General features: G+C 51.0%; 1 protein-coding gene across 4 annotated transcripts in view; it reads right to left on the bottom strand.

The window, feature by feature from the left end:
• The window catches only part of LOC121566912 (protocadherin Fat 3), a 329,631-nt gene that overhangs the window by 227,027 nt on the left and 87,226 nt on the right, over positions 1-15,378 (bottom strand). For all 4 annotated transcript variants that reach the window (XM_041876825.2, XM_041876827.2, XM_041876826.2 and 1 more), the window contains exon 2: positions 11,010-14,345. In XM_041876825.2, the coding sequence (XP_041732759.1) occupies positions 11,010-14,325 (3,316 nt within the window). In that variant the 5' untranslated portion in view covers positions 14,326-14,345. The remainder of the gene's footprint in view (positions 1-11,009; positions 14,346-15,378) is intronic.

Genomic DNA, 15,378 nt, shown 5'->3' with positions numbered 1-15,378 from the left:
AATCATTTAAAAGCTGTTTCATAAAGCAGTGTAATTTAATGAATATGTATTATGGCAATAAAGGAATATGTAAATAGGAGGGTAGATGTTTGTGTGTGTGGCATGTGTGTGCGTGGCATGTGTGTGTGTCACATGTGTGTGTGTGTGTGCAGGTGTGTGTGTGTGTGTGTGTGTGTGTGTGTGTGTGTGCATGTGTGTGTGTGTGTGTGTGTGTGTGTGTGTGTGTCTGTGTGTGTGTGTATGGAACAGTGTAATGCTCTTTAAGCTGTAATTGTACTGCTGCAGCCCCTAGCTGATTTATGGGTCTTGCCAACGCTCAGCTAACAAGGGCTATAAATTCACCCCTCTGCTCTGCTCCCAGTCATCAACAAGGGACAAGCAAGTGGGGTGAAGGGGTGAGAGTGCTAGTGTGTGTGTGTGTGTGTTTGTGTCCGTGTGTGTGTGTGTCCGTGTGTGTGTGTGTGTGTGTGTTTGTGTACGTGACTTTGTGTGTGTGTGTGTAAGTGCCACAAATGCAGGTTCCCTAGGTAACAAGAGGTCTACAACACAACATGACCTATATGTCTTCACTGTGAGTGTATGAGAGGAATAAAAATAACCTCTTCATCTGGTGATGACAGGATTCTGACCCCTCGATGAACTCTGACCCCTCAACCCTGCAGTGAGAGTCTAACCAGAGTGTTCCCGGGCATTTCTATCGAAAAGGACCCATGAGCACATCTGAAGTTCCTAGGTGCATATCAAATTATGTGTCAAATGAAAGCGTCTATATTTGTGGGAAATGAAGGCATAAATACATTTTTCAACCATTTTCTATCTAAAAAATTATAACTCTATCTCTGCCTCTCACACTCCAGTTAATGTCACCTCTCCCATCTCTTACTGACACCTACCCATGAGCCCCCTCTCTTTCCATTTACTGTAACCAGCATCCTCACCCAATGAGCACCGACATCGGATGTTCATGGACGTTGAAAAGTAGTTGAAATTTGCCTTGATGTTATTGTTAACGTCCACAGATGGACCGGACTGGACCAAATCTGAACCTATCATAGACATACTGTATGTTTCACAAGATTGGACAGCACAGTACATTACAGTACAGTACAGTACAGTGAGCAGAGCACAGTAGAGTACAGTACAATACAGTAAAGTACAACTATGGTGGGCTGCATATAGGCCAAGCCTACAACACTCCCCTGAAAGTCAGTCAAGAGCCATCACTCTCATCCGCCACGCTGTTCTCAGGTCCTCTGATGCCCTGAAGCAGGCTTGAGTAGGGGGGAATCAGTGGTCACATCAGAGGACCAGCTTTTCTGCCATCCCCAGCTTTTCTGCAGACTCTGTGGGTAGATACTCCTCAGACAACATGTAGCACCCACCTGGGTGAAGCCGACATCCGCTAGATTTCGCTAAAGCGCCAGAGACACATCAATTATTGGGATAGTCCAACCTTGGACTGAGAAATCCACTCAAAACTACAAAAAGCCTCTTTGATGTCCAAGCCAGTACCATCTCCAGTTTCAAATAAAAACAAAAGCTAGCTAGCTAGCCTATGGGTTATCTTGACAAAAATACACCCTCCTAATATTGAGTTGCACCCCTCCGTTTGCCCTCAGAACAGCCTCAATTCGTCGTGCTAGGACTCTACAAGGTGTCGAAAGCGTTCCACAGGGATGCTGGCCCATGTGGACTCCAACGCTTCCCACAAGTGTGTCAAGTTGGCTGGATGTCCTTTGGGTGGTGGACCATTCTTGATACACACGGGAAACTGTTGAACGTGAAAAACCCAGCAGCGTTGCAGTTCTTGACACAAACCGGTGCGCCTGGCAACTATTACCATACCCCACTTAAATATTTTCTCTTGCCCATTCACCCTCTGAATGACACACATACATAATCCATGTCTCATTTGTCTTAAGGCTTAAAAAATATTCTTTAACCTGTCTCCTCCTCTTCATCAAAACTGATTGAAACGGATTTAACAATCGACATCAATAAGGGGTCATAGCTTCCATCTGGATTCACCTGGTCAGTATATGTCATCGAAAGAGCAGGTGTTCATAATGTTTTGTACACTCAGTGTATAAATAATCAGTACTTATTAAGCAAACAAAATAAAATGTATATTCAAAAACAAAACCTGAGGGAAATTATACCGTAATTCTGTTACCAAAGCTTGCATCTGCACAGTTCTTCCACTAAATTAGTTTTTGTACATCTTTCAGTGGAAATTGTTCAAAGTAGTCCTTGTGCATTTTAAAGTGAAAAAACTGAGTCAAAGCGTAATTCCGTTACCATGGAATTCCCCTCCCCCTACGGGTTTCCCAGGTGGTTTTGTTTCAACCTGCAGTCCACTGACTGTCACATTCTCTCTACCAGTCCAAGCACAAAACCACATCCTCTCTACCAGTCCAAGCACAAAACCACATCCTCTCTACCAGTCCAAGCACAAAACCACATCCTTGTCACGGTTCAGACAGACGACAAGAGGACCACAATTGCGTCACACCAGAAAGTTTATTTAAACTTAAGGGAAAAGGGAAGTAGGGAGTGAGTGAAGGCTCCAGGGGTTATCCCGTCCAGTGTGCTGGGTCTGTGCCTCCCCCCAGTGGCAGCGATGCGTCCGATGACGCCGGTGGTTGGTGGTCCAGAAGTCCGGGGTCGAAGAGTAGTCAGGAGTCGTAATGGCAGAAAGCAGGTCTGGTTTTCCTGGGGCAGAAGAGTATCCAAGAATCAGGCAGGTCCGGGGTCACAAAACAAGGGTGAGCCAGAAGCGTGAGCACACAGGTTCCGGGTGTGAGCTTTGCAGACGATCTGACAAAGGAGAGCTGAAAGACGGGACTTTAAATACTGGGAGAGGTTAGTGGGTAATGCAGCGCAGCTGGCAGCGTAATTAGAGCCGAGCAGAGCAGGGACAGGTGGAGCTCGTTAGGCTGAGTAGAGAGAGAGATGAGCAGAGTGGAAGATAGTGGAAACACATTAAGGTGGTAACCCGGTGGAGTGAGAGGGCTCATGACAGAACCCCCAAGGGACGGCCCCAGAAGTCCCAAGAGCAACACCACGCCGGGCGGGAGGAGGAGCCGGAGGAGGGCTAGAACTCCTCCGAACGGTCCGAGCGAACGCCCTCATCCTCGGAGGAAGCCGGAGGGCCGTGGTCGGGAGATGGGACAGGTCCCGAGACAGGATCAGGCACAGGACAGGAAGCCGAGCGGGCAGGACGGTTAGGGATCCTCTGGGGCGGCCCTACGGATTGCAGGTTGATCAGGATGCCGTTGGTGGAAGGCGGTGATGAGAGTCCTATCCACAATCCGACTAGCTGGCACCCAGGTCCTTTCCTCAGGTCCATAGCCCTCCCAGTCAATGAGGTACTGAGACCCCTACCCCTCCGTCTGGACCGAAGCAGGCGGCGGACGGTGTAAACCAGACCACCATCGACGAGCCGTGGAGGAGGAGGACAAGGCGCAGCAGGGACCAGCGGACTCTCATGAATGGGCTTAATCTTAGACACATGGAAAGTGGGGTGCACCCTCATGGAATTAGGCAGTTGGAGCCGGACAGCAGTTGGGCTAATAACTCTTATGATAGGGAATGGGCCAATGAACCGAGGTGCCAACTTCTGCGACTCCACCCTGAGTGGCAGGTTCCTTGACGACAACCACACCCCTTTGACCAACATGGTAGGTGGGAGCAGGGATTCTCCGACTTGGCCCCGGTAGTGTAGCTGGCAACGGATCTGAGAAGTGTGGCTCGGGCCTGTGACCAGGTGCGGCGACATCGACGGGCAAACGCAAGTGCAGATGGGGCAAGTAACCTCCCCTTCCTGACTGGCAAATAGAGGAGGCTGGTATCCATAAACACATTGGAAAGGGGACATACCGATGGCAGAGCAGGTCAGAGAATTGTGTGCGTACTCCACCCATGTCAATTGCTGCGACCAGGAGTGGGGGTTGCGTGAAGTCATGCATCGCAGTGCCTTCTCGAGCTCCTGATTTGCCCGCTCTGACTGCCCATTGGATTGGGGATGGAATCCGGAAGTCAGACTGACTGTGGCTCCCAGCAGGTGACAGAACTCCTTCCAAAAAGCGGAGGAGAATTGTGGACCACGGTCAGAAACTACATCCTTTGGCAGTCCGTGGATCCGGAAGACGTGTTCCAGGACCACCTGGGCGGTCTCCTTGGCGGTTGGGAGCTTGGGGAGGGGAATGAAGTGTGCCATCTTGCTGAATCGGTCAACTATGGTGAGAATGACGGTCTTGCCCCTTGAAGGGGGCAGCCCCGTGACAAAGTCAAGGGGCGATGTGAGACCAGGGACGTCTGGGCACAGGCAGGGGCTGCAGCAATCCGGCTGGGGGCTGGCAGGACGACTTGTGTTGGTTGCAGATGGGGCAGGCTTGGACGAATTCCCGTACATCCTTTCTCAGAGCGGGCCACCAGAACCTCTGGGCGAGCAGGTTGTAAGTGCGGGTGGAGCCAGGGTGACAAGCTAGGCGGGGAGTCATGTCCCCACTGAACGACCTGGGACCTTAGGTTTTCGGGGACAAAAAGGCGGTCAGCTGGGCAAGTGCTGGGACCGGGCTGGTTACGGAGAGCTTCCAGCACCTGTTCCTCAACAGCCCAGGTCAGGAGCTGCTACGATGCAGGGACTTGGCAGAATCGACACAGGATCCTTGGAGGGGTTGTCATCCTTCTGGAATTGACGGGAGAGGGCGTCTGGCTTGGTGTTGCGTGATCCTGGCCGGTATGACAGAGTGAAATTAAACCTGGTGAAGAACAGGGCCCAGCGGGACTGCCTGGAGTTCAACCGTTTGGCCGTGCGGATGTACTCCAAGTTCTTATGATCGGTCCAAACGAGAAATGGAATGGTGGACCCTCCAGCCAGTGACGCCACTCCTCCAAGGCAAGCTTCACAGCCAGCAGCTCTCGGTTCCCTATGTCGTAATTGCACTCAGAGGGGGACAACCGACGTGAGAAAAAGGCACAGGGATGGAGCTTCCTATCCTCCGCAGCCCACTGAGAAATCACAGCACCAACTCCCACATCCGAGGCGTCCACCTCCACAATGAATTGCCGGTCCACGTCAGGCATCTGGAGGATGGGAGCGGAGGTGAACCTTACCTTGAGGGTACTGAAGGCCTTGTCGGCTGCTGGGGTCCAGGTGAAGGGTTGCTTGGTGCTGGTTAGAGCAGTGAGAGGGGCAGCAACGGTACTGTAGTTCCGGATAAACTTTCTATAGAAGTTAGGCAAACCCCAGAAACTGTTGCAGCTTCTTTCTGTTCTCCGGAACTGGCCATGACGTGACTGCTGATACTTTGGCAGGATCCATTTGGATACTCCTCTGCCACTATGTACCCCAGGAAGGCCACCGTCTTGACGTGAAACTCACATTTCTCTGCCTTGGCGTAGAGGGAATTCTCCAGAAGACGATGAAGGACTTGCTGGACATGGCGGGTGTGTTCAGACAGGTTTCTGGAGTAGATTAAGATGTCATCCAGGTAAACGAAGACAAACTTGTTTAACATGTCCCGCAGTACATCATTCACTAGAGCCTGGAACACAGCAGGAGCATTGGTGAGGCCAAAAGGCATAACCAGATACTCGTAGTGGCCTGTTGGTGTATTGAATGCGGTCTTCCATTCATCTCCCTCCCCGGATCCGCACTAGGTGGTAAGCGTTTCTGAGATCCAACTTGGTAAAAACAGTGGCTCCCTGGAGCAACTCAAAAGCAGAGGTGAGCAGAGGGAGAGGGTAACGGTTTTTCACTGTGATGTCGTTGAGTCCCCTGTAGTCGATGCAGGGGCGAAGAGATCCGTCCTCTTCCCCACAAAGAAGAAGCCAGCACCAGCCGGAGATGAAGATGAACGGATCAATCCTGTGGACAGAGAGTCATTGATGTAGTCCTCCATGGACCTTCTTTCAGGAGCAGACAACGAATAAAGACGGCCCCTTGGAGGAGCTGTTCCAGGGAGGAGGTCGATGGCACAGTCGTCGGTCGGTGAGGGGGGCAGAGATGTGGCTCTTGCTTTGTTAAACACTTCTCTGAGACCATGGTAGCATTCTGGGACATGGGAGAGGTCAGGGGCGGAGTTAGTAGGTACTGGCCGAGGGGTAGGCGGCAGCAAGCAGGCAGGTTCGGTGGCAGTCCTCTCCCCACTCCCCTGATCACCCCGGTCACCCAGTCGAGCTGAGGGTTGCACGCGGAGCCATGGGTAACCCAGGATGAGGGGTTGGCCTGGAGAGGGGGAGCAGGTGAAACTGGATAGTTTCTTGATGGTTTCCCGGACAGACCCATCAAGACCGGGGCCGTGACATGAGTGACCGATCCGAGTAAGTGTCCGTCCAGTGCCCGGGCAGGAATAGGAGGTGTCAAACGGAGGTTCTCCAGTCCCAGTTGGCGTGCCAGCTTGATGTCCATTATGTTGGCTTCGCGCCAGAATCCACCAGAGCAGCCAGGGTGTGAGTCGAGTCAGAGAGGCGGAGGTGAACTTGCAGCAAGGGTTTGCGGTCGGAGGACTGGATGGTCATTGAGCTCAACCGGACTCCCCCTATGCCCGGTGAGCCGGCTTTTAAAGGGCAGGTTACCACACGATGTCCATCACCTCCACAATAGAGGCAGAGGTTTGAGGTGAAGCGGCGCTGGCGCTCTGCAGGAGTGAGAGAGGCTCGCCCAATCTCCATAGGCTCAGACTGATCCAGGCTGACTTGGGTGAGTGGCAGTAGCTGACAGGAGCCCAGTCGGATCTCTCCGAATGCCGGTAGTTGGTGGACCTTGGCGCCCCTCTCACGACGACGGGTCTGTATCCTTCTGTCGATCCGGACAGTCAGTGCGATGGCTTCATCAAGAGTGGAAGGCAGTTCATGGGAGACCAACTCGCCCTTGATATAGTCAGCCAAGCTATGGAAGAACGCTGCCCACCAACGATGGTGTGTTCCAAGAACTTCGTCTTGCCAGGGTTCGGAAGTCGATGGAATGGTCTGCGACTGCACGTCTGCCTTGTCGAATACTGAACAGTTCACGAGACGCCTGCGGTTGGTGAATCCAGGTCAAACACCTTCAGCATCTCCTCAGCAAACAGGTCGAAGGTTGCACATGCGGGGGTTTGACGTTCGAACTCTGCTGTTCCCCAGAGTCGAGCTCGGCCCGCCAGGTGAGTGATGGCATACCCGACCCTAGCCCCTCCGTGGCGAAGGTCCTTGGCTGCAAGGAGAACTGAAGTCGGCAGCTAGTCAGGAATGGCCGGACCTGGGTAGAATCGCCGTTGAACCGCTCGGGGTTTCCAATCTTGGGTTCCGGGGCAGCGGCTGAAATGACCGGGGCAGGTAACTCGGAGGCAGGGCTGGTGGGCAGACTGGCTGGGGTAAGGTTGGTGAGGAGTTGGATGATCCTGGCGAGTTGTTGTTGCTGCTGCTGGGACTGCTGCTGGTGCTGCTGGAACTGCTGATGCTGTTGGTAGCCGACCTGAAGCAGAGAGGTGATGTCGCCGCTCATGCGGCTTAGCTCTCTCTCAGTGTGTTCCAGGCGTAGCATGGCGGTGGGTTGCTCAGGTTCTTCGGTTTCATGTCGGGGGAAGTGTGCGCTGAGTCCATGATGGTCAGATCGTACTGTCACGGTTCAGACAGACGACAAGAGACCACAATTGCGTCACACCAGAAAGTTTATTTAAACTTAAGGGAAAAGGGAAGTAGGGAGAGTGAAGGCTCCAGGGGTTATCCGCCCAGTGTGCTGGGTCTGTGCCTCCCCAGTGGCAGCGATGTCCGATGACGCCGGTGGTTGGTGGTCCAGAAGTCCGGGGTCGAAGAGTAGTCAGGAGTCGTAATGGCAGAAAGCAGGTCTGGTTTTCCTGGGGCAGAAGAGTATCCAAGAATCAGGCAGGTCCGGGGTCACAAAACAAGGGGTGAGCCAGAAGCGTGAGCACACAGGTTCCGGGTGTGAGCTTTGCAGACGATCTGACAAAGGAGAGCTGAAAGACGGGACTTTAAATACTGGGAGAGGTTAGTGGGTAATGCAGCGCAGCTGGCAGCGTAATTAGAGCCGAGCAGAGCAGGGACAGGTGGAGCTCGTTAGGCTGAGTAGAGAGAGAGAGATGAGCAGAGTGGAAGATAGTGGAAACACATTAAGGTGGTAACCCGGTGGAGTGAGAGGGCTCATGACAATCCTCTCTACCAGTCCAAGCACAAAACCACATCCTCTCTACCAGTCCAAGCACAAAACCACATCCTCTCTACCAGTCCAAGCACAAAACCACATCCAACAGCTGTGAAAATGTACTGTGATGCTCGGCTCGGCTGCTGCATCCCGACTTCACACGCAACTACAACAGAGGGAGCAAAACACAATCTGTTTTTTTTAATCAACAACCGCAGTTCTATGGATTCTGGAATGGATTCTTGAGTTCTCTTCAAAGACATGATATCCATACTGTAATGATATAGGCCTAGCCTACAGTACTACTCTCCATCACAGGAGAGTTCTGGTATCCATTGCCCCCCTTTGACTCAGCTTTGAACATCGATCATGAACCATACACTGAGCTCTGGGAGTGTCTGAGCCTCTTTTCATCTCACAAATGAGGCATTTATAGCTCTATGCAGAAGTATGGATCCATATTGTTACTAACTATCCTGCTACTGTCTGATGGTATACTGCTACTGTCTGATGGTATACTGCTGTCTGATGGTATACTGCTACTGTCTGATGGTATACTGCTACTGTCTGATGGTATACTGCTACTGTCTGATGGTATACTGCTACAGTCTGATGGTATACTGCTACTGTCTGATGGTATACTGCTACTGTCTGATGGTATACTGCTACTGTCTGATGGTATACTGCTACAGTCTGATGGTATACTGCTACAGTCTGATGGTATACTGCTACTGTCTGATGGTATACTGCTACTGTCTGATGGTATACTGCTACAGTATGATGGTATACTGCTACTGTCTGATGGTATACTGCTACAGTCTGATGGTATACTGCTACAGTCTGATGGTATACTGCTACTGTCTGATGGTATACTGCTACTGTCTGATGGTATACTGCTACAGTATGATGGTATACTGCTACTGTCTGATGGTATACTGCTACTGTCTGATGGTATACTGCTACAGTCTGATGGTATACTGCTACTGTCTGATGGTATACTGCTGTCTGATGGTATAACTGCATTCTTCATCACTGATGAGTCACTTGACAGATTGGAGCTAGCATTCTTCTTAACATGGGCTGGGGCTAAGAGTTTGACTTTCTGGCCCCTGGTGAACGCTCTAGTGGAGCCGTGCGGTTGCATTTCCTCTCTCTCTCCGCACCCTGTGAAAATGTTCAACGGCTCATTTGAAACATGACCTCTGAGAATCAATCTTAAAAGTCTGGGGACGATTCTCGATTGCGATTCAGCCGAGACCAAACTGCAAAACATGACCCGGCAGCTGCACGCTGAGGCATTTATTATCATTATCTTAAAACTAATATTGTTGCTAGGAGCAGAAATAGTAGTAGTTATAGAATTGTAGTAGTTTAATGGATGACAGTTTATGAGTTTTTCCCTGAAGGAAAAGAAAAGCGTCAGACTGCTAAACATGCTGAGCTAGGCTACTCCTCCCTGAAACCAAAATTAAACATTTAAAAGACAACCAGGCCTTGGCTATAGACTCCGACTGAGCCCGAGGACCACTTAGGGCTTCTTCAGTTTCCAGCTGAATTGCCTGACAAACAAAAGGAGGAGTCGGTTGGGTTGGATTCTCTCTCTCTCTCTCTCTCTCTCTCTCTCTCTCTCTCTCTCTCTCTCTCTCTCTCTCTCTCTCTCTCTCTCTCTCTCTCTCTCTCTCTCTCTCTCTCTCTCTCTCTCTCTCTCTCTCTCTCTCTCTCTCTCTCTCTCTCTCTCTCTCGCTCACTCTCTCTCTCTCTCCTGTATCCTTATTCTCATTCCACAGCACGATCCTAGAGTGGGATGAAGGATCACTTGGACCCAGAGCACCATTTGCTGGGGATCTAAAGGCAATTCGAAACCATCAAGATAATTTATCGTTCCATCAGACATGGAGGGGATGCCGTTCCAAAGCTTCTTCTCCCAATTCTTCCCCTCTCTTCTCCCCCGTTCCCTCTCATCCAAGCCCTTCCCATTTTAAGTGGAAACTGCTCTTGGGCCATAATTCATGGAGGACTTATATAGTGTGTGTGGGGGGGGTGACACGAGGTAGATCACACACCGTGGGCCAAGGTCATAATAACCCTAATCCTCCCTCTCTGCACTCTGCCATCTCCTCTCCTTCAAATAGGAAAATAACCGGTCTACTCTGCCCCTCCTCGTCTACCCAGTGGACAGGAGGACCGCACGGCCGGGCACGGACCACCTTTAAATAAATAGAATCAGGAAAATCCTAGAATACCTCGGAGCAGAATGTCACAAAGGGCCTGTCAAGCCTCCCGGTCAGTCTGCCGGAGCTCCAGCCCAGAGTGGGAGACGTGTAGAAGAGGAGGGGTGGGCGGTTTAGGTGGAGAAGGCAGAGAGAAGCCAAACGTCTGGGTCAGGCAAAAATGACATGACAACTGCACTAAATGTAAATAAAGAGAGCAGTGTGGTAATTCAATCTGGCAACCCAGCCCTCTCCCAGACTGGAGCTAAGCTTATAAATCACAGCTCTAAACCTTCTTAAGAACACCCCAGCCCCAAACACGGCAGCCGCTCCACAATTAGATTCTTTGTCAGCCGCTGGACCGGCCTCCGGAGCATGTATCTCTCTCCTTCTCGCACACACACAGCCGAGACGAGACTTATAAGGTCCTGCACCATTAAACACACAGGGCTCATACACAGCATTAGTCAGCTTAAGAGGATATTGTAGCTCTTCACCACAACATTAAATCTAACAAATCTACACAACGCAGGCTTGTAATCTGTTTTATGTTAAATTGTTAATGCCTATAAATCCTGGGAATAAACCAACTACCAAGACTAATCTAAACAGCGATATTACATGCACGTTTTTTTCAGGCAATCTGCACTTACCCGTCTCTTCGTCGATGGCGAATCGTCCCAGTCCACTCCCGTCCCGGATAGAGTACTGGATTTCCCCATCTCTACCATCGTCGTCATCCCGGGCCGTGACTTGGAGGACGGTGGTCCCGATGCGGGCGCTCTCCTTCACCGATCCCGTCAGGGCGAAGTGGGAGAAGTAGGGAGTGTAGAGGTTCTCATTTACATCTACCACCTCTAGTTCCACGAAGGTGACAGACAGCAGAGAGACAGGTCTCCCTTTATCCTTGGCTCTCACCGTCAGGTTGTAGAACTGTTGCGTCTCGTAGTCCAGCTCCTTGGTCAGTCGGATGGCCCCGCTGGCCTTGTCCACCTCGAACTTCCCGTTGTAGTCATTGGCCAGGGAGTATCTAACCTGGCCACCCAGGCCAAGGTCTGGGTCCTGGGTCTCGAGCCAGGCCACCACGGTACCCACTGGCAGGTCCTCCAGGGCCCGGGTGTTGTAGACACTGGGGATGAATGCCGGGGGGCAGTCGTTAACGTCCTCTAGAGAGATCTTCAGAGTGGTGACTGAAAACTTCTGCTTCCCTTTCTCTGCACTATCACGAGCCTCGATCTTCAAGTTGAAGATGGAGACAAACTCCCTGTCCAGCTGGCCGGCAACGTACACAATCCCGTTGGAGCTGTTGATGCCAAACTGGGTGGTGCTGGTCAGAACGCAGTAGACAATCTCTCCATTAGGCCCCAGGTCTTTGTCAGTGGCCTCAACCTGAATGACATCGGTGCCGATGGCCGTGTTTTCGGGAATGACGGTTCTATAGCCTCCCGCCTGCAGGAACTGAGGTGCATTGTCATTGGCATCTTCTATGTAGAGAGTGAGCAGACGCCAAGCGGTTTTCTGTGGCAGGCCCAGGTCGTAGATAGTGATATTGAGGAGGTATCTGTCCCTTTTCTCTCTGTCCATGGGCAGGAAGACGCTGATCAGACCACTTTCCATGTCAATGGTGAAACAGCTGTCTGTGTTTCCATCCGAGATGGCGTACAAAATCTGACCATTAAAACCTGTGTCACCGTCGTAGGCGTTGACCTTGAAGACACTGGACCCGACCTTGAGGTCCTCGCGCACTGATATGTCTGTGGGAAAGGCCTTGTCAAACTGAGGTGTCTGTCTGTTGACGGAGAAAAGGTCAATGAACCCTTCCTCGATCTTGGGCTTAGTTCTAGCTTTGGACTTATTTAGTAATTTCTCAGCTAACTTTTGGGCAACTCTGGTCTCCCTACAGTTGAAGCTCTTGGGGGGAGATTTCCCATGAACTATAGAAATGTTCACGAACATCGGGTCGGAGAAGTTCTCTCCATCTGTGGCGGTTATTTTCAAACTGAAGATACCATTTTTTGGACTGGCAGTGGAGAGGGACCTCCGTAGGGTCAGGACCCCTGAGTCAGGGTTCAGGTCGAAGAATCCCCTCTCATTCCCTTCCAGGATCTTGTACTTAACCAACTCTAGCTCATCTATGTCAATGGCAGACATGGTGGTTATCACCTTGTCGGTGGGGAAGTCCCGAGAGACCACTCCCTGGCACGCCACCTTCTCGAATAAGGGTTGGTTGTTGTTCACATTCTCCAGATGGACAGTTACGTTGACTTCACTCTCTCGTCTGTAGGGGGATCCCCAGTCCGAGGCCCTGACCACAAACACATAGCTCTCAGACGAGGACTCAAAGTCCAGCTCCTGTGTGGTGGTGAGGATGCCAGAGAACTGGTTGATTTTAAAGGGCAGGGGCTGAAGGCTGGCTATGCTGTATGTTATGTATCCATTCTCCCCGCTATCTTCATCCACAGCGGACACCATCAGCACGGTCGATCCCACAGGAACACTCTCGTTGACGAACACCTCGTACGAAGACTGAGCGAAAGTTGGGGTGTTGTCGTTGGCGTCCTCGATGGAGACCCGAATTTTGACCCTCAGCTCGCTGTCCACCTCCACCACCTCAAGGTCAAACACATCCTGGGTGACCTCCGTGAACCAGCGAGTTGTTGAGATCACGCCCGTTAGGGTGTTCATCTGGAAGTAGGAGGAGTCTGCCGAGGGGGTCAGGATATATTCTGCATCGTCTGGCTCAGGGATGATTTTCACCACCTCTACGATCATGCCTGGTGGTGAGATTTCATTGAAACTAATTTTGTACGACTCCTGTTCGAATTTCACTTCCACAGCCTGTGGTTTCTTCAACATGATGTGCACAACCCTGACCGCAGAAAACCTTTGCGGAGCGCCCTTGTCCTTGGCCTGAAGTGTGAGGTTATATCCATAAGGGAAGTTATCCCAGTCCACTTGGTCAGACGCTTTAATAGCGAACTCATCGCCCTCTGACCTCTCCAGAGTGAACTGCTTCAGAGGGTCTCCGGCCACTATAGACACAGACTCAATCTCTCCGTTTAACCCCTCGTCCAGGTCTTCCACAGTGACCACTGCATACACAGGGTCCTTGTCCAACCACGAGGGGACGTGGGTGACCACATTCATGACCGGCACATGCTCGTTGACACGCTCTACATGCACAAAGAGCTTGGCTGTACTGCTCACACCGTTATTGCCATACAACTTCATCCCGCGGTCCACCGCCTGGATTTCTAGGTCGTATCGGTTCTGCTCCTCAATGTTCAGTTTCCCGCTGAGGGAGACCACACCGCTAGTTGGGTGCACGGCAAACAGCTCCATTTTCTCTTTAAAGAAGTAGTAAAATTCCCCGTTGGAACCGACATCCGCATCAGTGGCTGTAACTTGTGCTATGCTAGTCCTGAGGGAGGTACTTTCTGCTATGGTGACTGAGTATGTGGTGGGCGAGAATAGAGGTCGGAGGTCATTCATGTCCAGCACCTGGACAGTCACTTTGGTCCAGGTCTCCAGAACCTCTCCTTTGACAGAGGCTTTCACTGTCAGTAAGTAGCTATCCTGGATTTCTCGATTCAAGATGGCTGCGTTGCCGCCTTTAGTCCTTATGCGTAAGAAGCAGAAATCTCCCAGCACGTACTCCTCTGCTTTAAAGAAGCCTTCTTCATCCCCGGAGGTGATCCTGTAGCGGATTTCCCAGGAGCGCTGGGCCAAGTGGATGCCCATTTTAACTTTACTGTTGGTGTAGGTGCGCGCCGCGGAGTTCTCGTAGACGGTGGCATGGTAGACGGGCTGAGTGAAGATAAAGTGAGGACCATTGGCGGGACCCTGGGGATGCCCCTGGGGGTCCTGGCAGCAGCAGTGGGGCAGCTGGAAGAGTAGCAGCAACAGGGCCAGGCAGACAAGAGGGGCACGCATGCCTATGTAGCCCCACTGGCCCATATTCACATCCATCCCATCATCACTCTTCCATCCTGCAACAAAAGAGAGGAGAGAGACGTTAGCCACAGGGGGAGATCGGGGGAGACTGCGGCAAAGGGGGAAAGGATTTACAACCACAAAAGACATTACAAATATTCCACAACTTGACCTTTGACCTCTAGGCCTAACAGACTACTAATTATCCATTCGATTGCAAAGATTGATTGGATGGGGAGGGGGAAGGAGATGACGGAATGCATAGTAACCAGGCAACCGTAGGAGGTATGACATCATTGTGTGTGGACTCTATGGACACTGACACTCAATTGCACGTTTTCGAAAAACCAGGAGGTTGGTTCAAGAAGGAAGGAACAAAATAATTGCATGCCTAGTGGAAGGAGGAGTGCAGCATCACAAAAACACACACACACCAAAGAAAACATACCACTGTTATAGCAGACTGCAGGAAGCTGAAGCTAGAAACAGATCACTGCATGGTATGTCTCAAAAACATGACATATATCTTCATAAACAACAAGCCAGATATGGCTCAAGCTGGGAGTGAAATAGGCCTATTGTTGTGCTTAGATTATTTCTCCATGTCAGAAAAAGAGGGAGCTATTCTGAAATAAGAGGCCACAAATATGCTCTAATCCGGGTACTGGGAGAAACCCTGATCCGGTAAATGACATGTTGGTAGAGATAGGAGGCCCACCGCGGTCGGGGTTATGATGACTGCAGAGTGGACGGGAAGAGTCCACATGTCCGAAATAATTTATAATAAAATGCTGAAGAAAGAGAACTGCCACACACCCACAAAACACACACTCACGCACACACACACACGCGCGCATACACACATACACACACTCTCTCTTTCTCTCAAAACACTCACTCTCAGCACTACGAGTCCCTCGACAATTCTATGACCTACAAAAAAATTGCTTTTTAACAGAGGCCAAACCACTCGGCTGAAACAATGAAAACCACCATCCAAACCCTACATTTAAATAAGACCCATCAGTCATTTAGGGAATAAAGATGACAATCCACCAAAGAGTGTGTGTGTGTGTGTGTGTGTGTGTG

The sequence above is a fragment of the Coregonus clupeaformis genome, chromosome 5, assembly GCF_020615455.1.
Source record: "Coregonus clupeaformis isolate EN_2021a chromosome 5, ASM2061545v1, whole genome shotgun sequence".
Classification (NCBI taxonomy): Eukaryota; Metazoa; Chordata; class Actinopteri; order Salmoniformes; family Salmonidae; genus Coregonus; species Coregonus clupeaformis.
The sequence above is the reverse complement of the archived record's forward strand: the minus strand, read 5'-3'. Positions and strand labels throughout refer to the sequence as shown.